This window comes from Chrysemys picta, chromosome 1 (assembly GCF_011386835.1).
Source record: "Chrysemys picta bellii isolate R12L10 chromosome 1, ASM1138683v2, whole genome shotgun sequence".
Taxonomy (NCBI): Eukaryota; Metazoa; Chordata; order Testudines; family Emydidae; genus Chrysemys; species Chrysemys picta.
Genome location: NC_088791.1, coordinates 235,996,814 through 236,021,624, shown reverse-complemented (window position 1 = coordinate 236,021,624; position 24,811 = coordinate 235,996,814). Strand labels below are relative to the sequence as shown.

General features: G+C 44.6%; 1 protein-coding gene and 1 long non-coding RNA gene across 4 annotated transcripts in view; one reads left to right on the top strand and one right to left on the bottom strand.

The window, feature by feature from the left end:
• The window catches only part of TMEM131 (transmembrane protein 131), a 171,486-nt gene extending 170,358 nt beyond the window's left edge, over nucleotides 1-1,128 (bottom strand). The window contains exon 1 of one of the 3 annotated variants that reach the window (XM_042840820.2): nucleotides 768-1,128. In XM_042840820.2, the coding sequence (XP_042696754.2) occupies nucleotides 768-1,113 (346 nt within the window). In that variant the 5' untranslated portion in view covers nucleotides 1,114-1,128. The remainder of the gene's footprint in view (nucleotides 1-767) is intronic. The other 2 variants (XM_008167357.4, XM_024104406.3) reach the window with 2 other exon arrangements.
• A 5,130-nt stretch (nucleotides 1,129-6,258) lies between these two features.
• LOC122172221 (uncharacterized) overlaps nucleotides 6,259-24,811 on the top strand; it is a 35,612-nt gene continuing 17,059 nt past the window's right edge. Inside the window, exon 1 of the long non-coding RNA XR_006172311.2 lies at nucleotides 6,259-8,262. This is a non-coding gene — a long non-coding RNA (uncharacterized LOC122172221). The remainder of the gene's footprint in view (nucleotides 8,263-24,811) is intronic.

Genomic DNA, 24,811 nt, shown 5'->3' with positions numbered 1-24,811 from the left:
CAAAACACCAAATTTAAAAGTCCTTTTCTGAATTTCACCAAACTCAGGCAAAAAATACTCTCTAACCTACACAGTGACTAGGTTCAGCCTGTCAAAAGTTCTGGGGGAGGGGTGGATGTCAATCTCTTAGCGGAGCAGTCTGGGGGGTAACTATGCAAAAGAGTCTCATAATGGGCTGCTGCCTTCGAACTGAAGCACGGGGAAGCGCCAGCAAGGGAAGGTGTTTTACGAGGCAGCACCAGCTTCCCCCTGCCTCTGAGAAAGTCCCGAGGTGAAGCCCATTCACAAGTTCACCTCAATGTCAACTGCCTTCCGAAAACCTGCGGATAAACCTCAACGGCCAGCGCTGACCCCTGCTTCTCACCCACCCACCCAGCCCCCCGGCCCTGGCCTGACCCCGGGCCGAGGCGGGGCGCGTCAGACCGGCAGTGACAGTCCGGGAAGGGCGGCAGGGAGACCAGCCCGTCTGTGAGCTGGCAGCGCCGGGCTCCCTGCAGCGCGGCCGGGAGGAGAAGCGAGGCGCTGCGAAGGGGCACCCCCCGCACAGGGGCCCGGCCGAGGGTGGCAGTGGCCCAGGCACTGGGGCTCCTTCAGCCCCGGAACCGGGGGGAAGCCGCTTCCCCGGTTCGAGCGCTGCGGCTCCCCGAGCAACCGCCCCGCCCCGGGGATCCTCCCCAGCCTGGGCCCGGCGCAGACTGCCGGGATCGGGGCCCCGCTCTGCGGCCAGGCCCCAAACGGTAACAGCGGAGCCCGGGGGCGCCTCTCACCTTCCTGCTCGGCCCGGGCCGTGTGCGCGAGCAACGCGAGCAGCAGCCGCAGCGCCGCTCCGAGCCGGGGGGCGGCGGGCACCGGGAGGGCAGAGCCGGGGCCCAGGGCCGCCGCCGCTACCTCCCGCCTGGCCCTCATCGCGCTGCTGCCGCGAGCTCGGTGTGTCGGCGGTGCCCTGCGAACGGGGCTCCGGGCTCGCTGCGTCCCGGGGCGCGTGCGAGTGTCAGTCACGGCCGGGGCGGGCGAGCGCCTGGCGCACACACAACACCCCCACCCACCCAGGCAGGGGGCGGGCCCGGCACCGCCCCCGCCGCGCTGGGAAGGGGCGGAGCGGGCAGTCGCCATCTTAGGTGAGGGCAGGGGCAGCGCGACACTCTGCGGAGCGGCTTGTGCAGCCGGAAACCGCCTACTCCTCCCGCTGGCGTGAAATGATTGGCGGTGAAACTCCAGCCCCTTTTGACGTCACAGAGCTGAGGGTGTGCTGTGAAACTAGCCGAGGGAGGGAGCTTCCTGCCCGGCTTCAAGATGGCGGCGGGAAGCGCACTGCTGTCCGTTGTGCAGCTCGACGCTCCGTCCCTGCTGCTGTCTATTCTCTATGGTGCATTGGTACTTTCTCTATTCCTGCCTCCAGCACTTCCTGCTACATGCAGCCTGGGGGGAAGGGGAGGACGGATCAATGAGTGGGGAGAGACTCCGCAGCAGAGATGCCTACAGACCTGGGGGATGCCGCTTCCTACGAGGAAGGAGATAATTGCCCCTTGATTTTGTCTCTTTCCCACCTCAGCCTATTGCCCCCCCTCCGTGCGCTTTAAATGCTGCTGGAGGGTGTTGCCCTGGGAGCCCCAGAGGTGACAAGATCTGCCAGCCAAGGTGCTGAACATCTGGGTCCTGTCCCCCATGCGTGGACATTAATAGGCCTACAGGGTATTGCATGGGAGCAAATTGTCCCTGCCCCCTGCCTGCATGGCATAGTACTTTGTGCATATGGAGTAATAAAAGGCGAACAGCAAGGGAATTAACCTCCCCTCCTCCCTCAGTAACACTGTTGATGAGGCAAGTACATGATGTAGTGCAGGATCTTGTATTCCTTTTACAATAAGTGTGAAAACTTGTCATGCCAATAAAAGAATCCACATTTGAAAATTTGTGATGCAAATTTGAAATACAGGGGGATGCTAGGTGTAGTATCAATGTGAGATTATTTATCCCCGGCGTATGTAGTACAGCCCATGCATAAACTATGCAATTCCATGGCTTTATATGCTAAGACTATCAATAAGGAGGCCGTGTGTGATCATGACTTTTGTGTTGGTCTTCTCTTCTAGGAGCTGGCCTGAGACCATCAGTCATGTCACATAAAGTGGGTCACTGAACAGCTTTCACTAGCAATAACTTTCAGTCACTGCTGACCCAGGCAAGATTAGAGTGAAAATTTGCATATGGCCATACCCATACCTTAATCATCCAGTTCCCCACCACAACAACATTTTTAACCCCTCTTGTTAAGGTTGAATTTCTTGAAATCACATGATTTTTAGAAACTGGAAAAGAGTCAGGAGCCCAAAGGGGCCCTAATCCCAGGTTAGCACCTTGTCATTCTGAGGTATGTATTGTGTCTGTTGAGTCAGGGGGAAGTGATGGAAACAGCTACAAGGATGGTTGGGAGTTTTTTTGTTTAGAATACCACCAGGTTAAATCATTTCATGGCCTATTACACTTTACACCCACATGACAGCACTGACTTTTATCCAGTAATAATATGCTTTGGAGTTATTGGTGTCATACTTTTCATTTTTTGTTTCTTATTATTGTCTAATGATGCCTGGGCCACCTTGAGACTCTACAGTCTTTAGTTCTTGCTGTTCACTAGAGATACAGTCACAGTATAGGTGGGATGGGAAAGGCATTAATCTCAAGGGGGAAAGGAGGAAATGAGGTATTCTGCACACCTGAAGCCTTAACATCGACAATGTCATCAGTTACACAAATCTCATAGAAACTTACTGCATCGAGAAGGGAGTTAAAGGCTTCTCTGTGTCTCTGACCAAGGCCTGGGCAGTCAGTGCTAGTGGTCGGTGCAGTGTTGTTCTGGCCTATTATCTGGAACAGGGGTCAAGATCCAAGAATCGGAGCTGGAATCAGGAACCAGGAGTCAGAGCCAAGGGTCAGAGCTGGAGTCAGAAACTAAGGATGGCTGGAAGAAGGCTGGGAACAGGGCAGGCACAGGAGCGAGCACAGCTGCAGGCATAAGCACTGAGCACATGGCTGCTCAGTGCTACAGCTAGGTTTAAGAGCAGACCTTGCAATGCTGCTCAGCCAGTCCAGCCAATTAGAGGTTGCAGCTGTGATGCTTGCTGACCCCAGGCCCAGCTAGAGGCCCTCATTCCTGACAGTGCCCCTCCCTTTTGAGGACACCTCTCAGAAGCCCTAGGGCCTGGTTTCTCAGGATGAGCCCAGTCATAGGGTGCTTAGCACCCACCTGCAGCCACGCTACGCTCCCCTCCCTCCCCCCCACTCCTGGCCACCGATCAACTCCTCCCCCTCCCTCCCAGCACCTCCTGAATGCTGTGGAACAGCTGTTCAGTGGCATGCTGGAGGCCCTGGGAGGGAGGAGGAGGAGTGGTGACAGGGTGCACTCGGGAGAGGAGGCGGAAAGAGGTGTGGTGCCTTGGGGGGAGTGGTGGAGGGGGGGTGGGAAGAGGTGGGTGAGGGATTGGGGAAGGGGTGGAGTGGTGGCAGGGCCTGGGGCTGAGTGGGAGTAGAGCACCCCAGGGGAAAATTAGAAGCCAGTGCCTGTGAGCCCAGTGGAAGTCCTGTAGTAGGTTTGGGGTGTGGATGTTTTCAGCAAGTTCCCAAAGATCGGTCATCCAGATCATAGCCCTTTCAGTTCACCAGGTAAGGGAGTTTTTCCCTAACTCACCGGGAGTTCAAGATTTGCCAGATTAATTTATTCTTGCTCCCTAATGGTTGTGGGCAGTGGTGATGGGCTGGAGTGATTTGAGAACATATGCTCAGTACGTAGCTTAAGGAGGGAAATGTGAAATATTGGGTGCGTCTTGAGTGAAGCAGGTATTCGTAGCTTGAAGGCTACAGGATTGACCTGTTCCAACAAGTTCATGAATGGGCACAAGTACTGATGATCGAATTTGGCTGACAAGTGGACCAACTTGAGGTTCTGGGTCAATAGCCAGACCTTGTCCCCCACAGGATGAGAGAGGTCCGATAACCTTGGTCAGCATGGTGTTTGTAAGTTTCCTTTATGGATATCAATTGCTCCTGGAGCTCTTGGTGTAGGTGGGCAGCCCAATCTGCAGCTGCAGGTACTGGGGAGTTCATGGGTATGTCAGGATGGAATTGAGAATGAAAACAGTCACACAGAATGAGCTTTGTTATGTTGAGGCATGGATTGCATTATTAAAGGCGAATTCTGCATAGTGAAGCAGAGAAAACCAGTCGTCCTGGGGGTAATTCAAGAAACAATGTAGGTACTAGTCTAGAATCTAGTTGACTTGTTCTGTTTGCCTATTGGCCTGCAGATGGTAGGCAGACAAGGTGAGAGACTTTATGCTGAGAAGCAGTTAGAACTCCTGTCAAAAACGGGACACAAACTGGGGGCCACAGTCCAGCATGATGCCAGTTGGTAGCCCATGTAGGGGAAGATATTTGTGCCCTTGAAATTGAGGCAGCTCCACAACAGAATCTATAGATACCATAGATACCATAGGGTTGGTGGGGAAATGGGCAAAGGCTGGAGAAGGCTGAGCGGTTTCAAGTGCCAGCTCTTGGTTTGGGAGCAAATGTCACAGAGCCTTGCATATTCTTTGGTGCATGCATGTGGACCAACCCACCAGAAACTCTGCATTATCAGGCCCTACAACTTGGGTTGGCCAAAGTGACCATCAACTGGCATGTCATGACAGTTTCAGGACCTGGAGTCTAGCTTGACATTCCAAAACATAAATACGATGTTTTATATCATAGAGGAGGCCATCCTGCAGCCTGAATTTGGATCTAGATTTGGCATCTATGTTATCCAGGGTCTGATGGATCTGGGTCGCCAAGGGGTCGTGGAACAGCTGACAACAGATACATTAGATTGCAGTCAACTGACCTGAAACAAAAATTGGATGCATTAAGGATTGCGAAGAGACGTTCCATGCCAGTCTATAGGTACACCTTTTCGTGGGACAGAGCATCTGCTTTCTCATTTGTAGGTCCTGGGTGCTAGGTTACAACAAAATCAAATCTGCCATTGATTGAGGTGCCTGGCCATCCAGAGGTACTCTAGGTTCTTATGGTTTGTGAGAACCTGGATTGGGAACTGAGCTCCCTCCAGGAGGTGACACCATTCTTCAGCGTTGCCTTGATTGGTAGTAATGCCGTGTCTCAGATGTTATAATTATTCTCTGCCACATTCAGTTTGCAGGAATAAAAGGCATATGGGTGAAGTTGACTATGGGAGCTCACTGGCTGGGACAATCTCGCAGATGGCAAAATCTGACAAGTCAGCTTCCACAATTAATGGTCTGGTGGGGTCTAGGTGGTAAGATGGGTGCCATGGTGAATGTCCTAATCAGCTGATCAAAGGTAGGCTGAACTTCTGAGGACCAGATGAACCATGCTCCTTTTTGCAGGAGTGTCATCATAGGGGCGACCAGCCTAGAAAATCCCTTGATGAAACACCAGTAGATATTATTGAAACCCAAGAACCGTATGTCCTATGGAGCCCCCCAGTTGGATATGGCTGACTCCTTGCATGGGTACATAATGAGTCCCTTAGAGGAGACAGCACACCCTAGGAATTAAACCATGTCCCCATCAAACTCACATTTCTGAAGCTTCACCCAGAGGTGGTTTTCCTGGAGTTTTTCTAAGATGCAGTGCACATGCTGGTTATGAAGATCCTGATCCGGAGAAAAAAAGAGGATATCAAGATAAACTGGTCCAAGATATCATCAATGAAGTGCTGAAAGGTTGCCAGGGCATTGCACAGGCTAAAAGGCAGGACCAGGACCGGGTATTTGAAATGCCTGTACCTGGTACAGAAAGCAGTCTTCCTCTTGGATCCAGACTAGATTATATGCTCCTTGAAGGTCCAGTTTGGCATAGGAGCCAGAGGGGGACATGCTGGCTGCTTCCGGACACCTGGTCACCCTACCCTCTGCCCCAGCCCTGAGCCCCCTGCTGCACCCTAACCCTTCATCCCCAGCCTCACCCCAGAGCCTGCACCCCCAGCCAAAGCCCTCATCTCCCATACCCCAACCCTCTGCCCTAGCCTTGAGCCCCCTCCTGCACCCCAATCCCCTCATCCTCAGCCCCACCCCAGAGCCCGCACCCCCAGCCAGAGCCCTCACCCCCCTTCCGCACCTCAGCCCTCTGCCCAAGCCCTGAGCCCCCTCCCACACTCATAACCCTTTAGCCCCACCCCCACCACACATCACCTCCATATTGGTGCACATAACATTCATTCTGCACATGGATGTAAAAAATTAGAGGGAACACTGGCATTCACTATCTCACACAAGATGATGCTGGCCTTAGCGGGATCCATCCCAGTAACTGACCCATTTCTACTCCCCTTCTTTACCTCCTTTTTTTTGGTAGGCTGCTCGAACTGTCACTCATCAGGTCATGGGTGGTCACTCCTACTGGTTGGAGCAGTGGTGATCCAGCCTAATAGTTGGATTCCAGATCCAGGAGTCAGAGCCAGAGTCAGGAACCAGGAGTCAGAAACAGAGCAGGGGAGCATGGTTGGCGCAGATTAGAGCAGGGCTGGAGCAAGGCTGGGAAAGGACTGGAGCACAGCAGGAAACAAGGCAGGCACAAGAGCGAGCATAGCTGCAGGCGTAAGCGTTGAGCAGCCACTGGCCAATGGAACTGCTGGGCTTAAGAGCTGTCTTGGCAATGCCATTCAGCCAATCAAGCGACCTGGCTGACTAGGGGTTTCCGCTGAAGTTAGCTAACTGATCTCCAGAGTTACAAAAGGAAGCAGTCCAGCTTAGCAGAGGAGAAAAGAGCTTTCAGAAGGCAGTGCCCAAAGGGTCGAAACATCACCTTTAAATGTGACAGATGCAGCAGAGCTTGTCCCTCTCTAGTGGGTCTCTTCAGCCACGTTTGCAGCTGCCATAAAACCAACTGAATAAATTCTTTATCTCTCATGGGTGCATACCCATGGTCTCTCGAGACTGAAGGATGCCTACTAACTTGCTAGCTGATCTCAGGCCTGGCTGCAGGCCCTCATTCCTGACATTCTGTAAATCCTAGGCTGGAACTCCATAGCCTTTTGATCATTGTATTGAAAAGGTTTACATTTGAATTGAAGCAAATACTCACCCGGACTACACACCACACCACAGAAACATTAACCCTGGAACCAATCCCTGTAACAAACCCCGTTGCCTACTCAGTCCCCATATCTACTCTAGCAACACCATCAGAGGACCCAACCACATCAGCCACACTATCAGGAGCTCATTCACCTGCACATCTACCAATGTGATATATGCCATCATGTGCCAGCAATGCCCCTCTGCCATGTACATTGGCCAAACCAGACAGTCTCTACGTAAAAGAATAAATGGACACAAATCAAACATCAGGAATGGTAACATACAAAAGCCAGTGGGAGAACACTTCAATCTCCCTGGACATTCAATAGCAGATTTAAAAGTAGCCATCCTTCAACAAATAAACTTCAAAAACAGACTTCAAAGAGAAGCTGCAGAGCTACAATTCATTTGCAAACTTAACACCATTAATTTGGACTTGAATAGGGACTGAGAGTGGCTGGCTCACTACAAAGCAATTTTCCCTCTCTTGGTATTGACACCTCCTCATCAACTATTGGGAGTGGACCACATCCACTCTGACAGAATTGGCCTTGTCAACACTGGTTCTCCACTTGTAAGGTAATTCCCTTCTCTTCATTTGCCAGTGTATCTATGCCCGTATCAGTAATTTTCACTCCATGCATCTGAAGAAGTGGGGTTTTATACCCACGAAAGCTTATGCCCAAATACATCTGTTAGTCTTTAAGGTGCCACCAGACTCCTCGTTGTCCTAGTAGTGAATGTTTTTGTTAACAGTTTTGAGAGCCACCCAGTGCACATCCAACATGAAAGAGTCTGAGCAACCTTAGAGAAATCTGAGCAACGCCCACTAACTTCAATGGGAAATGTGTCTAAGCACCAAGAAGCATGAGGCCCAAGGGCTTTTAGTTTTCCTTAGAAAAAAAAATTTAAAAGAAGACGTCCTCTGAGCAATTGTTTGAATGTGTATTATATTGCACAATCTCACCCTTAGTTATTGCCCCCTTAATCAGTCTTCTGCTGCACCCAGGTGTTCTTTTCTGAAAAATAAACTATTTTTCTACTTCTTACATTTTCAGTCCACCGTTAAAATACTCAGAGGGACAGATTGTTGTCAGCCTTACTCACAGTGTAGTATCTTTCTCCGTAAGAAGTCCCATTGGAATCAGAGGGTTCTCTAATGAAGGTAGGTGGCAAAAATCTATCTCAGAATGAAACGGTGGAAGCACCAACTGAACATTTTATGAAAAATAAATTAATGGCAATGAAACATGCAAGGAACTTTACAAATATAAACAATTCAGGGTTTTATATACCTTAAATGTACCATTAAAATGTTCACCGTTTTTAAATGCTCTATACGAAGACTTTCTGGTAGGATATTATTAAATGGGGAGAAAACAAATAGCTCTTGGGCCATATTCTCCCCTTCATCTTTGTCCAGAACTTCCACTGTTTTCAGTAAGAGTTCTGTGCAGGCAAAAATAGTAAAATAGGGCTCAATGTTTGTAAATTATAGAGAACGTATTCTGTTAAGATTTATTCCTGAATTAATCTGATTATACTGTATCATAAATGTTTGATGCTCTACAGTAGGTTGCTAGGTGGTATATATACAGTATTACTATATATTAAAAGTTCAATCTTTGTTCTCAGTTACACTTAAGTATTAGCAGGATGTATTAATTTATTTTGATGGCAGGGAAATAATTTACTCTCAATACAAAAGTATCCTTGTTTCCCAGTGAACTACAACAAAATATACTGTCAAGTTTTGTATGGAAAATGAACTTCTGATTATAAATCATAATGGGACAGAGAATATAGCTTTTGGGAGAGTGTACGTGTTCTTTGTGAATAAAACCCTGCTGCTCAACAGAAATTACAGCAATAATTAGCCAATTAAGTTCAAGAGGTGCCTTAATCATATGATAAATAGGGAGAGCCAATTGCACAGAAAAATATCAGCCATACAGGTTTTGCAATGGCCAGCCACACCTTCAGCATTGCTGTGGTTGTCAGCTTTGCTAGTGTGAGTGGCAGAGAAACAGTACATTGAAGAACACAAAGAACTCAGGTGTTATATTGGTTGTCATCCTTTAGGAGATAGAGGTAGATCTGAGTTACCTGCTCTTTGCTCCTATAAATGTGTTGTAAATGGCTAATTCACGTGTCAAGCCTTCATTTTCTTCTCTTGATAATTTTCATGGAAGAAAGAGAGATAGGAAAAAAAAACTTCAGATCATCCAGTCCATTTTCCTGTCAATGGATTTGCTCCCTACAACACATTTTCTAGCTTTTTTCCACTCCTGTTTTAAATGTCCTAACTGAAGGCACTTCTTTGGCAGATTATTTCACAGCCTAATGCACTTCCCTGTCAGGATGTGTTTCCTGATATTCATTCTAAAATTTCCCTTTCTTAATTTCATTTACTTACTCACACCCATGTGTACCAGTCTAAATACTTCCACTCCACCCTTAATGTTTACATTATTTAAATATTTGTAGACTGTTAACATGGCCCTATTTAGTCATCCATTAACAGAATTGCATTTTTAGCTCTTTTAATCTTTCCATAAAGCCATTCCTCCAGATAATTCTTGTTGCTCTTCTTTAAACTGTCTCCAATTTGTCAATATCTCCCTTATGAGGTGGTGCTTAGAAATTAATTCACTATTCCAGTTGTAGCCAGACCAGAGCCCTAGAGCGTTTTGTTTTGACTAGGAAAAGTGATCAAGTTTACTTCAGGTTTAGCTAAAACATTAGGTAATCCTGACTTAAAGTTGACCTTTTTCCTAGTGGAGATGTAGGGAAAGACCTTGTAGCTTGATGTAGCTGACTGAGTTGTAGCCTACTAGGCTCCAAAGTCAGAGAGAGAGGGACCATTATCTCCCTGTTCTGTGAATTGATGTTTCTGTATGTGCAGCCCCAAAGTGACCTGGCTTTTTTGCTGCAATAATGCACCCCAGACTCATGTCAGATTTGCAGTACTTTATCACCCCATGCAGAGGCACTGACTTTGTGATTTCCTGGGGGAGCCCTGAAGCACCAACGGCTCCATGGCTTTGACCCCATGTCTCTTTCCACATGGCTGGTTCCAGGTTTTTCCTTCCCATTGAATATTTGTGAGTTTCAGATTATTTTCCCCTCAGATGTACCAGGCTGCATTTCCCCAAGTGCGGTCTCATTTTGTTATGTTTTGCCAATTTTTTATATTTAGAGCCCCTTATATTCTTCTTCTGTTCTCACTTATATTTCCAACTCCTCACAATTTATTATCTGCACATATTATACACATGCTGTTTGCCCCTATCTTCCAGATCATTGCCAGAGTCTGATGCCCTTACATTGAGTAGCATCTTACTCCATGAGTAATTCCATTTACTTCAGTGACATTGCAAAGTAACATGCTACTCAGTGTAAGTAAGAGGATCAGAATCTTGCCCTAAAAAATGGTCTTAATACCAAACCCTGTGGAATCCACTAGACACTTATATTCAAGCCGATACTTTGCCACTTATTACTCCACAACAGAAATAAGTGGATTGAGGTGAGTGGAAGTTATTTAAAGGGCCAGCTGGGAGAAATCGGATTAGGGTTACAACCTGCTGTACTTTCCTTATTAACTTCAATTAATTTTAAGACATTGTTTCAAATGCTGTACTAACAATCCAAATATATTACATCTACCATGTTATCTTCATCTACTAATTCTATAATTCCATAAAAAAATCAAGTTTGTCTGTCAACTTTTATTCTTAGCAAACCCATGCTACATATTGCTTATGATTGCATTATCCGCTAGATATTAGTAGTGGGATTTTTTTTTTAATTTGAATTCTTCTTTTGTATCTAAATTAAATTACCAGATATATTATATTAAGTTTCTCCTTTATTAAACTATAGAGAAAAAAATTAAATGCTTCACTTTCAAGAATTTAATATTTTAAAAAGTAAATGTAATTGTGCAATAAATTACTTTACACGTAGAGAGAGATGGCCAACTTCTGATCATCTTGGTAATATACTAACCACCCTCTGTTTCACTGAAGTTACCATTTTAGCACAGGCCCTAAAAATACATAACGTTGCAGCCACAGAGGTATGGGAGTAGGGTTTTAGCTTGAGCCTTTGATGAAATGCCACCAATTTCCTCTTAAAGGAGAAACTAAAGAGTATTCTGTCTACAATAATGGCCCCTGTAGTAGCACTATTATAAGTTGTGCTGTTTGGGCTGTCACTATAGATACAGTACTATAATGGCTCTCCTTTCTTCATCTCACTCCTACAATGGAATGCTCATGCCTGACAATCCTGTGGTTGTGACTGTGCCTCCAGTATGTTGCTCCTCAGCTCTTGTCCCACACATTACCTCAGTAACGTCATCTCCCATTGTATGCCGCTCACCCTGGGCTTAGTCCTGCAAGGTACTGAGTACTCTGGCTGCAATCTAGTAAAACACTTAACAGCTGAATTAACATTAAGCATGCAAGTAGTGCCAGTGAAGAGGACTACTCATATACTTACACTTCAGTAAGGCTTAAATGTGTTGCTGGATCAAGGTCAGAGTAGTTAATACCTTGCAGGATCAAACCTCAATGATGCAGACAGAACCTCAACTACAGTTTGAACTCAGTTCCCAACATGACCAATGAGAAAGTTGTTGCAAGTGGCATAAATCTTCCTCTAGGAACCTGGACTCTATGATGTTCCAGTCCTTTGATGGTCCACATTGCAAAAGAGCAAGGTTTCTGATGTGATATCTAGGACATTTCATGTAATTTAAATAGAGTGTCATAAATTTGCAATTGTAGTTAAATAAAATTCCACCTAAGTGGGGATATACACCAGGGGTCGGCAATCTTCGGCACACGGACCATCAGGATAATCCATTAGCGGGCTGCGAGATGTTTTGTTTACATTGACTATCTGCAGGCATGGCCCCACGCAGCTCCCAGTGGCTGCAGGTTTGCTGTTCCTGGCCAATGGGAGCTGCCAGAAGCGGCGCGGGCCGTGACCTATGCATGACTTGTACTATATATTTCTGACTAAATCGTGGGGAGGGGGAGGCCCAGAGGTGCCATGGGGGGTGCTGGTGAGGGGGTGTGTCACAGTCCAGGGGACACTGTGGGTGCTTGTGGGGGGATTGGCGGTGCTGGCAGGCTCCCTACCTGGCTCCTCATGGCTCCCTAGAAGCAACAACATGTCCTTCCCTCAGCTTCTAGCTCTGCGCGCTGCCCCCACCCCAAGCTCTGGCTCTGTAGCTCCCATTGGCCGGCAGAGGCAGTGCGCAGAGCTAGGAGCTGAGGGAGGGACATGTCGCCACTTCCGGGGAGCCCCCCCCCCAGGGTAAGTGCTGCCCAGAGCCGCCTCCCACACCCAAATTCCTGCTGCTGCTGGGGGGCAGGAGGCGGAGGCTTGAGACTGCCCTAGCAGAGGCCGGTGCAGTTGGTCCAGGGGCTGCATGAGCTGCTCAGGCGGCCCCAGTCCAGCTGCACCAGCCACTACAGAAGTCATGGAGGTCCCAGAAAGTCATCGAATCCGTGTCTTCTGTGACCTCTGTGACAAACTCGCAGCCTTACATATACCTCATTTCCGATTCACATAACCAATAACATTGCAAGGATGTCCTAATGGTAACAGGAGATCAGCACCTGGATGAAGAGCAGCTGGCTCCTACTTCACCCAAGAAAGAAAACTGACTTTAATGGGAACTTCTGGATGATCAGCACACTTTAAAATCAAGCCACTTATTCAGGTGCCTAAATACAGATTTAGCAGCCTAATTTTAGGCAACCATGGTTGAAAATCTTGGTCAAAGTTTATTTGATGCCTGATTAAATTCAAATCCACATAAAGCCCAAATATTCATGGGAAGTGGAGGGATCTTCTCTTAATATTATCTCTGTCAGTTATAGGGCCACAGGTTAGGCAAATAAATGGGAAATGCATCAGTGATTGTGCCATAAATGTGTTGTTAGTTTCACTTTTGTTAATCATTTAGTCTCTGATCTTGCCAGCTGATCTCTGTACTGAAGACACTGGGGCTATGGGCTAACACTGGAGTCTACCCATATGGATAAGCTTGTAGGAGCAGCACCTTACATTCTGATCTTATAATTTGATTAATGCTTTGGCACCAGGAAGGAACTGATTCTATTTGTCCCTGCCTTATTTATTTTTGAAATGTTTGCTTTTAATTTAATTTAATTTTAAAACATCTCCTATGGGAGAGCTCAGATCTGCTGATGCTTCCATTGACAGGGTTCTCTTCTATATCTTTCAGAGGACCAGGGCATTTTCTTTGCTTCTGAATTCAGTTATGGATTGTGTGATATTAAGACTGAGAGGGTGGAGGTCTGGATTTTCCATCCTTCTCAGATAGTTTGACTCACTCTCAGAGCTGGCATTGCTTTGAGTACGTGCTTCTGCTTTTTGGTCTATCTTTTATTTTTGTTCCATGCAGCAGCATATTTATTATGGTTCTCCATCAGTGATTGACTTCCCCTTTGCCCTGTGGGTAGACTTCTCTTTCAGTTCTGCATTTAAAAATCTTGAATCTGATGAGATCAAGGGAGTAGACACTTGCACCTCGCATGTGGCAGCACTGCAGTTCTCAAAAGATGTTCATTGTCACTGACATTTTGTTATTATAGATTGATAGTAAGTGCTTTGCATCTGCAGCAAGGCACATCAATCTCATCTCTCAGATCCCCAATAACTTTCATCAGAATATATGCAGATACTTACAGGTGAGGATTAGCCCCTAGTCTGTGCCAAATGTACTTGGTCTGAGCCACAGGGCCTAGGCTTTTAAAGGACCACGCAGTCAGGTCTTTCTTGTGCTCAGCATACACTTATGACCTCCCTACCTGAAAGCCCCCTTTAAAGATGAATTTGAGGTTCATTTGCTTTTCAATTTCCCTTTGATTTTTTGCAGATCTTGGTGTACAGTGGATTCTGAGGCCCATCAAATCCCAGTCTTGCATGATCTGGTATGCTCTTGAGTGTGATATACCCCACACTTCCTTGTACACCAACGTATACAAAAATTCAAAGGGGAGATAGTGTCAGGGGCAGGGAGTTGCAGTGGGATACTGGGCCAGGGATGTGGTTGCTTTCATGAGTGAGTTTGAACTGAGAGTGGAGGTTCTCAAAAGCCAATGCTCCTTATATGGCTTCATGCTATGCAGGCCTACGGGGTTCTGTAGAGATTTCTGTGTCCTCTTTCTTGAAAAGCAATTTTGTAATTTACTGTAATCCTTCTTAGTGAGTCAAATCAGTTTTCCCTATGCCTTCCAGAGCAATAGTACTATTGAGTACTAGGAGAGAAAAGGCAAAAAATAGTCCTAATTACTGAGGATAATGCTTTCAAAGGATGAAATTCAGCTCTGTGTAGAGATTCAGAATAATGTCCAGGCAACACTTAATTCCCTCTTAATACCTCAAATTAAGGTTTAAGTGAAGCTTAAGTGATACCTATACCTTGTGCTGGCCCTCTGCACAGGGATGAGTTCACCCCCTGTGAAGATCTAAAAATGGGATTATAAAATGCAAAGCACAAATACAAAGCACTCAATATGGGTTGCCGAGGCAAAACCAAAGAAGGAATAAAAACAAAACAGGTTTCAAATATTAAATCACTTTAAAGGCACTTTTCAAAAACAACTCCATTAATCCAAACAGCCAGCATCAAAATCCAAACCCACTTGTACAAAGGAGGGGTAGGGTGGAAACAGGGGAAGAAGTGGTCACAGAATACTGAAACAAATAGGACACACTCGAAAATTCTGAAAACACCCTCAGAGGAGGAATTTCACAAGCAAAGCATTTCCAGTGAGTAGGCCCAGCATCAGTGTGATCCAGATTCGATTTTGGGCGGGAGAGTAAAGGCAATAATCTGATCTTAATTATTTTGGTGGGAAAAGGGGCAATAAAAAATTCTGTAAGTGCCTTTGTTCTATATATTATAAAGGGATTTCTATACCAGCAATACCTTCCCTGGCTGTGTTACAATGGCTCTGAGAGCTGTGCAAGGGTAGAGCCACCCAAGCTGGACAGGTTATAGCATTGGCGCTGACTTCCTCTGTTCCCGGGGGGGTGCTTGACCCCCACTCCACCTCAGGCCACACCCCCACCCCCACTCCACCCCTTCCCCCGAGCCCCCACCCACCCCACTTCTTCCTGCCACTGCTCCTCCCCCTCTCACCCAGCGCTTCCTGAACACTGCTGAACAGCTGACCATGGTGGGTGGGAGGTGCTGGGGGGCAGGCAGAGGGTCTGATCCACAGGGCTGCCAGTGGGTGCTGTATACCCTATATTTTTTTCCATGGGTGCTCCAGCCCTAGAGCACCCACGGAGTCAGCACCTATGGGTCAAAGGGTAGTAACCAGATGAAAAAGAGTCCACTGGTCCTCCAGGCTGGAGGTTGAGTGATAGCCCAAGAACCTGTCCTCATCAAAAAATTAAGTCTGAAGGTATATCTACACTGCAGCTGGAGTTGTAAGTTCCAGCTTGGGTAGATGTACATGTGCTAGCTTTGGTTGAACTAGTTCACTGAAAATAAATCAGTGTAGCCACAGTGGCTTGGGCTAGTTGCCCAAGTACTTACTTAGGTTCTTGGACAGGATTGTATTTGGGCAGCTAGCCCACGCTATTGCCTGTGCCAACACTATATTTTAGCATATTAGCTCGATCAAAGCTAGCACGTGAATGTCTACCCAACCTGCGAATTACATCTCCAGCTGCAGTGTAGACATACTCAGAGAAACACAAAAAGGGAGTTATTCTGGCAGCAGCACGATAGACAGGGAAAGCCTTGTTCATGCCCAAAGCAACATCTGACAGTGATGCAAGGATTATCAACAAAAGTTCAAATAATAAATTCTCATGAGGGGAAAAAAAACCTGGGAGAAAATATTAGTTGCTTAATTAACTGCCAAAACAGCCTACATTTTTATAATAAAGCAAGAAACCCCACATTAAAAACACTCCATTACATTTGCATAGCATCAGTTATAACAGGTTTAGAATAGAGATCAGCCAAAAATCAAAATCTTGAATGTGAACCCTTCTGAAATTTTGAGGTGGGAGGTGACTCATGATGGAATGCTAGAGGCTGAACTTGCCTGAACAGGTTTGGCTCTGCGTCAGACCCAAAATCTGAAGGTACTTCAGATGGATTCTGATCTGCACACCACACTCTCAGCCTATAGTTTTGAATTCATAATACTTTTCTTTTCCCTACATACCTCCTGGAATCTGAGGATTACAAAACACTTTTAAAATATTATCTGTGCAAGCTGCACAAGATTCCTGTGTGGTTGTTGAGTATTATAACCACTTTACAGATAGAAAACTGAGTTACAAAAAAGTTAAGTCCACAACAGGTCAGTGACAGAGTTGGAATTATAATGCAAGAGTTCTGACTCCCATTGTCACACTGATCATGTCCTTTGTACAAAATCCTTTTAAAATATCTTAGCATATAAAAAAAGACAACAGATGAGGAGGAATTGCTTCTGAAAAAAGACTACTATCTATAATGCTAGAAATCTTGCCAGATTTACATCCTGTACCTTGTGAAATCTAGCTTGTTATTACACTTGGCTGTCTGTTGCTATCCTCAACACTAGATATATGCAAGGTTGGGTTACTCTCTGCAGCTGCAATATAAAATAATTTATTTATATTATAACATTCTGTTTTCTTGTTATGCTTCATGTATTTGAAAACCATCATTTTCTGTACTAAGACACTTCAAAAATACATATAATAGAGAAATTTCTTTCATATCAGCAATACTACAAATTATTCATGAGAGATTTTAGAATTGTGCCTGCAACTTTGCATTCCCAAATTTTCAAGTTCAAGTTTTTATATGTTCAGAAACAGGAGTTGCTTGTGAAAAGTACACTTGCAAACACAAAATGTGGGTAAAAATAATTCTGGGTGCAAAACTGCAGGCACAATTTCAGTGGCAGTTTTTGACAACGTAGGTTATAATGCTACTATGTTATTGTTGCTGACCATGCTTTTGCCCTAGAGGGAAAAAAATACCAGGGACAGATATAAAAGCAGGTGCAAGAATCAGATCTAAGTCTTTTGCAGGGTACAGCCCTGTGAATCACACTATGAAGCGTAGAGCAAAACCTCTTGTGTAACAGCATTTAGGGCTGGTGCTAGCTTTTTGTGCACCCTAAGAAGTCTGGTGATGTGGGATTCCCTAGTGTACCAGTTTGCTTTGCTTAACTGTGGGCAGCAATTCTTATCCATTGCAAGCATTAGTCTGAGCTCTTATATATCTTCTACTACCACTGACCATTGGCAGGCAGGAAAAACAAGCATGGAGCCTTATCACACCCTCACCATCTCATCACCCTCAGCTCTGTCACTCACACTCACTCCTCTCCCCCAGGTCTGTTATTAACCGCCCCCCCTTGCTTTGTTGTTCAGTCCTTACCTCCTTGGGACCCTGTCCCTGACACATAGGGCATGCCCTGGCTTTGTGTCTTCTGCCATAGAAGGTCTGCAGAGTTGCCTCTGATTGTCCCTTACCCCCAGGGTTTCTTCACTTTCTAGATGAAGTTCTGAGGATAGCTATATTTCCCTCAACTTTGAATCCTTCCCATTCTTGAGTCCCTCATACTAAGGACACCATTTTTTTTTTTTGGCTGCATAGGAATGACTAGTCAAGACTCCAGTGCTCTGAATCAGCACTCAGCTGCTGCTGAATAATGAAAGATACGCCCTGCCTCTTAGAGAGTAGCAGGGCTACAATGCTCTCAACCCTTGTAGAATCAGGGAGTTAGAGAATTGAGGCCAGAATCTGCACTCACGTAAACTTGAAGTAACTAAGGGTTTGTCTACATTATAAAATTAGGTTGACATAATTTAGGTTAGGGTGACCAGATAGCAAGTGTGAAAAATTGGAACAGGGATGTGGGGGACAGGGAGGGGGGGAATAGGTCCCTATAGAAGACAAAGCCCTGAATATTGGGACATCTGGTCATCCTAATTTAGGTCAACCTACAGCCACTGCAGTAATTCAATTTGCTGTTGGTGTCCACACTACCCTCCTTCTGCTAATGGTGTGTGTCCTCACCAGGAGCACTTGCACTCTCTGAAGTGGGGCATTGTGAGGCACGGAGAGCTGAGTGGGGCTCACAGCTGGAGCCACCCACCCAGAGGTGACAGCTGGAGCAGTGAGCCCCTTGTGGGTTCACAGAGCCTGCAGGCACTGAAATTGACATTCTTATCAATTTCGCAGCTGCCTGGGACTCAGAGCAGGAGGGGGACTCACAGCTGGAGAATGTCAATTTCACTGGGAGTAGTCTCCATGTTGTGAAATTGAGCCCATCACTGGGCTCACAGCTGGGGCTGTCTCCCCGGGATGGGGGCTCCAGCTCTAAACCAGACACCTGGCTGACAGCTGGGGTGGGGAAAGCTGTGAGTCCAGAGCTGGGCTTAATTTCACAGCAGGGAGCCTACCAGCAGTGAAATTGACATTGTCAATTTCATGGCTTCAGCAGTGAGCCTGGCAGCCAAAGTAGTAAGTAATGCAGTGTCTACATAAACACTGCGTCACCCTGACTACACTAAGGGTATGTCTTCACTACCAACGTCATGGTGCTGTAGTCGCAGCGCCAGCGACTACAGCAGAGCTCTCCCAGCGCTGTAAAAAAAAAAAAAAACCACCTCACAAGGGAAGTAGCTACCAGTGCTGGGAGTGTTGCTCCCAGCGTTGGTGCACTGTCTACACGGCCACTTTACAGCGCTGAAACTTGCATCGCTCGGGGGGTTCACACCCCTGAGTGAGAAAGTTTCAGCGCTGTGAAGTGGCCGTGTAGACGAGGCCGGACATAAGCTCTACACCTCTTCTGGAAATGGAGTTATGTCGGTGTAGCAAGCCACTTACTACGGGGGAAGTAAGACACTAGTGTAGACACTTACATAATTCGGTCAATGTAAGCTGCCTTACTTGGGCCTAACTCTGGGGCTATCGCCTCTGTACTGGTATAAGTATATTAGTTAGGGTTGTGATTTTTTTTACCAATATAATTACATCATTACAACCTCTAGTGTGTACACAGTTATACCAGAATAAAGATGCCTTATACCAGGATAGATTATTCCTCTTCCCATGTGGTTGACACTGGGAGACAGGGTGAGTATAGGTAAAGTGGTACAATTTTTGTCTGTAGACAAGTCCTTAATTAAAGTCAGGGGAATGACATCAGATTTACATAGAACTAAATGAGTCACAACCTGGCCCATGGCCTGAAAGTTGAGCCTGTGGTTTCTGCAGAGCACTGCCCCTAGGTAACTGGGCTGGCCATGAATATGCTTTCCTGTTATAGCAATGGCAACAAGAGCAATTTGCCAATCAATTGTGTCCTTATTGTCATAATAAAAGAATACTGACTCATACCTCTGCTAGTTTGTGTTGGTGTTGCTGCCGTATTGTGAAGGATCAGGAGGCCAGTGTGAAGCAGACAGCGAGGAGGGTTTGACATTTCTGATCCTCATGCAACAAAACAAACACACACACACACACAAAAAATTGCTTTGACCTTTTCCTCAAGTACATTAGACACTGTTATGAAGGTTAACGTTATATTTGCACTTAATGATGGAATTTGTTCTCTTTAATGCTGTCTTAGAGGAAAAGAAAGGCCCAAAGTAGTTTCTTTGGAGATAATTTTTTTATTGTGTTTGTCTATTGCAGTGGAATTCTCCCATTTAACTTTAAGGACTACCATGTTGAGAGATCTTAGCATAGAATAATAGCTGACATTTAAAGGTAACAACATTATTTTATCATCATCATGACTCACTTTACTTCAGTTCCACATTTACTCCTACTCTGTGGAGTATGTTGATGGAAAGGAAACGTGTTTTTTTTTATAGAAATGAAATATTAATTTCAGCATGTTTACAACTGTAACAAAATGTTGGCATTTTGGGCAAAATTCCCTTCCCTAGTCTGTGGCTTGAACCTCTGAAGAGTGGGCAGCGGAAGAAAATTTTGGTGTACATTAATGCCTCAGCAGTTGTCTGAATACCTTTATAAGAGTATAAAATGAATTTAAGTAATAATAGAAAGAGGATTTAAGGCCAAGTTATATCTCTTTGTTTAAATTCCACCAAAATGGATGACAAATACACTTGTAGATACCTCATTATTGTGCTCTTGTCACAGATTTATCTTCTCCCCCTGTACAAATTATTCCTGTTAGGAGCATAAATAATCTGTGTATATGGCTGTATGTGCATATAGCTATGGCAGGACAAGGAATGTGCATGCACAAATTTAGAGCCCCAGTCCTTGTTCTATGGCTTTTCCATGGGTTTGTGGGAGCCAGAATTGGTATGGAAAACTTCCACCCCATTTCCCTTCTCTGGCTGTGGGTTTTATGGAGCATAATTAAGCACACCAGGCAGTCAGCATCTGGCTCTTTAATCTGGAACAATGGACCAAATTTATCCCTGGAATAAAAAAAAATTGGATGCAATTCCCACTGACTTCAGTGCTGGTGCATAGACATCTTTTAAGTTTGTTCTTTCCCCAGTAAAATCCATTTTACAGCCTTCCCAAAGGGCCTAAACAAATTCTCATATTACTTCCAGTGTGGAGATAACCTTCTGCATGGATCTCTGATATGTTCTGTGTGTGTATATGTGTACGTGCAGAAGAGTCAGTCACTTCCGCTCCATCATTCTTCCCCTTTCTATCCCCCACCAGATGTGTAGAGAGCCCTTCACAAGTGCATGGGACTATGACCTGAGAAGGGGTAAAATGGGATTGAAAGTCAGTCTGTTTGGAGACCAGCAGAAAGGTTATATAAGGTTAATCCATCGCAAGGCTGCATTACATTTTATGTGACTGTCTCCATGCTGGGGTGAATTCCTTGGAAAAGTGTGTCTCAGAGGCAGTAGCAGCAAGAGACAGTCAGTGCAACACAGCTCTAAAGAGCCATGCTGTCAGGGAGCCCAGGATGGGAGCGGGGAACCTGGCATAGATGGAATACAACTCATATAACACATGCTTTTTGTTTAGTCAGTCTCCAAAGGGACTACAGCAGGTACTAAGTGTTTGCAGGATCAAGCTTTTAATCTGGAGTTGCCCCAAAGTATTTTGAAGGGAGAGAACTAGCAAAAATATTTTATTTTCAATTATTATATTGTGAAAGAAATAATAATTATTATTTAAGAGAGTGCTATAACCTCACAGTAGCCTCAGGGCCCACTGTTGCCAATGCTCATGATTTGTTTGTGGTTCTCCTGACAGATGCAGTTTTTCTTACAGCTCCAGCTCCTGGGGTCATGTGATTACACAAGAATCTCAGCTTTTATTTAATAAAAAAAGTGTTTCTAGCTATCATGTTTGTGGAAAAAGCCTTAAAATGAGACTCCTGGAAGCTCAAAAATTAGAAAGCAAATAACACAACACAAAGTGTATTGTTTTAAAAATGGGTTTTCTTTCAGGCAATCTCATGATTTTAGGGGGCCTGAATTGTGATTTTTGAATGTCTAGAGCTGGCAATACTAACTCCTCTGAAGAGGCATCAATGGAAGTTATGGGTACAGAGTAATTTTTGGGAGAGGCTCAGCACCAGTAGGATTAGGCCTTCTATGAGCTGGCAAATCTGCCAGCTCTTGCAACACTTACACACATTGGTATCAATGGGACTAGTCAAACGAACAAAGTTACTTATATGTATAAGTGTATGCAAAATCAGTCCCTTTGAACAAAAGATTCTAAACCCCTCCAAAGACTTAGATTGATGCTTAACTTTATTACCATGAATAGTCCTATTGATTTCGGGGTAGTAAAGCTAAGCACATGTGTAAGTCTTTGTAAGACAGGGCCTAAAAGACTAGTCTTACACTCCTTACCTTACTCATATGAGTAATCTTTTGTGTGATCTTGTATTAGGCCTCAGCAAGGATTGCGGAGTTAGACACTATATGAAAACAGTGACATTTAAAAAAAAAAGTGTTTAATTTTTGAACCATACAATTGTCTAATGACTTCACTCGGAGTTTAGGGTGTACAAGGAATGCAAGATCACATCCTGTAAGCATAGAATATACAAATATACCTTAATTATTGCCAGGTTTTTTTCTCTCTTTAGTCTATAAAATTGCTTCTGTGCCTTGATTTTCCAGGCATCAAACATTATTAAAACAAAAAACAAATGCAGATTCTTATTTTTATTATACAGTATATTCAGCTTTATTTAATTAACTTGCCATGCTTTTTTTTTAGTAAGCACTTTCTCTGGCTATGACAAATTACCTCTTTCATATCAGATTATTTATTAAATGGATACCATGAATCCCAAATCCCTTAATGGTTAAGAATAAAGCACATTGCAAATGGGATTAATATTTAAATATTTTTCTTAATTTTATTTATGATTTAAAAAAATTAAACATTTTACAGAATTTACAAGACACTGCAATTAGTTTTACTAAGCTAATTATCATTTTTCTTCAAATACAGTAAATCTAAGTTTTCAGAGCACTAAAGAGATTTAGGGTATTATTGAGATTAGTTTAAAAGGTTTATTCATATTTTAAAGAATGTAATGATCCACTTTTGAAGTAAATGGATAATGATGACTGCACACTCCCTGCCCTTGGCACTTTATGGTAATTATTAATGTTATTCTTTGTATTGACATAGCACCCAGGAGACCTAGTCATGGACCCCATTGTGCTAGGCCCTGTACATACACAGATCAAAAAGTTGATCCTTGACCCAATCTGAGTTGCAGTCTAAGTATAAAACAAGAGACAACAAACAGGGGAGTACAAGAAAACATTGGTCAGCATGATAGGTAGTGAGTTCAGCACACTAGCAGGCTAACCATTGTCAAGTTTTTTGTAAGCATTACAGCTAAGGAGAATTTTAAGGAGGGATTTGAAGGTGGATAATGAACTAGTTTTGCAGATGTTTAGAGAAACGTCTCCTAAGCATGAGGAGCAGCATGGGAGAAAGCATGGAGGTGCTTGTTTGAAAATTTAACAAGTAGATGATGGAGGCTGGCATCATGGGCCAATTAGAGAGTTGACATCTTGATAGCAATTGAGGGATGATATGTAGGGTGGGGCTTGACCATGAAAGGCCTTGAAAGTAAATGCAGATAGCTTATGTTTGGTGCAACAAAAAAGGGGGAGCAAGTGAAAGGATGCAAAGAGAGGGGTGACATGGTCAAAGCAATGGACTAGGAAAATGATCTTTGCAACACAATTCTGAATGGATATCAGTGGGGCAAGACTGCATTTGTCAAGGCCAGAGAAAAGGATGTTGCAATAATTGAGACACAAGTTAATGAAAGCTTGGATGAGAGATTTAGATGTGTGGATGGATGGGAAAAGCCATGTCTTAGAGATGTTATGCAGAAAGATTTGGTGAGATTTAGATATAGCCTGGATGTGAGGACCTAGAAAGAGATCTGAGAGTTGAAGATGAGGCCCAAATCTCAGGCCTGAGAGACAGGTAGAATGATGGTGCTGTCCACAGTGATCAAGAATGGAGGTAGAAGGAAGGGTTTTGGGGAAGGTTTAGGAGCTCTGTTTTAGCTATGTTGAGTTTGAGCTGAAGGAGGTGGTGTCAGAGATAAATAACATTGACAGTCTCAAAGTATTTTGTTTCATATTATTTCTTGGGGCTGATATACAACAGCCTTTCCAAGATCTTAACTTTAAAGGCTCAATCCAGCATGTTTTAAGTCAATGAGAATTTTGCCATTGAATTGTACAGGATCAGGATCAGACCTTAAGTGCTTAATTGTTACCAAAACATCATAAATTGTGATCCAAAGACCACTGAAGTCGATGAGAAACTGTCATTTATCTCAGTAGATTTTGGATTAGACCCATACTGCATAAATCATAGTCTCTAAATACTATATTATGTGCCTATAGTATAAGGGAAGCTATTTTGAACATTGTCATGGAGACTTCAAGTCACATATATCCTGTTCTTGTTAATGAATGGGTGCCCTTACAGATATGCCTATATTTTGTACATTCATGACTACAAGAGGACCATACGCATCATCCTGTGAAGAATTTGCATGGGAAATTATTCGCAGCACATAACCAGCTGTCGTTTAGTTATATTTACAGAGAAAAAACAAAGTAGGAATCTAAAAATAAAACTCAGTGTTCAGAGCCTCATGTTACCGCTGCTGCCTTCTTGTGCTGCAGCTGATTAGTTAGGACACTTTTGCTTTTCACAGCCTAAAAGAAGGTCCATAGGAAACGAAAGGATGCTAATGAAAGAGATCACCATGCATTATTACAGTGGGAAACAAACAGGAGACCTGAATATGAAACACAGGCTCCTGGATAATGCAACTATCCTGGAATTGTGCCAATCAGTCTGTTAACCCATTTGAACAGTGGGAGTAAGTAACCATTAACAATTTAGCAAGAGTTGTGGTTAGAGCTGGTTCAAAAAAAATCCTCTGAAATAATTTTTTGGGTCAGAACTTGCCAATTTGTGGAAATCAAATTGTTTTGCAGATATGGTACGATCTGACAGAACACAGGCAGGCCATTCAAAACCTGTCAGGTTTCCTGATAGCTTGGCCACTTGGCAGCCCACATAGTAGGCTGATGGGGAGCCCAGGTTTCCAGGAGCCAAAGTCTCAGAGCAGACCACCTGGCAGACTGCCTCTGAGTTGGGGACCTCAGGACTTCCAAGGTCCCTGGCTCCAGGA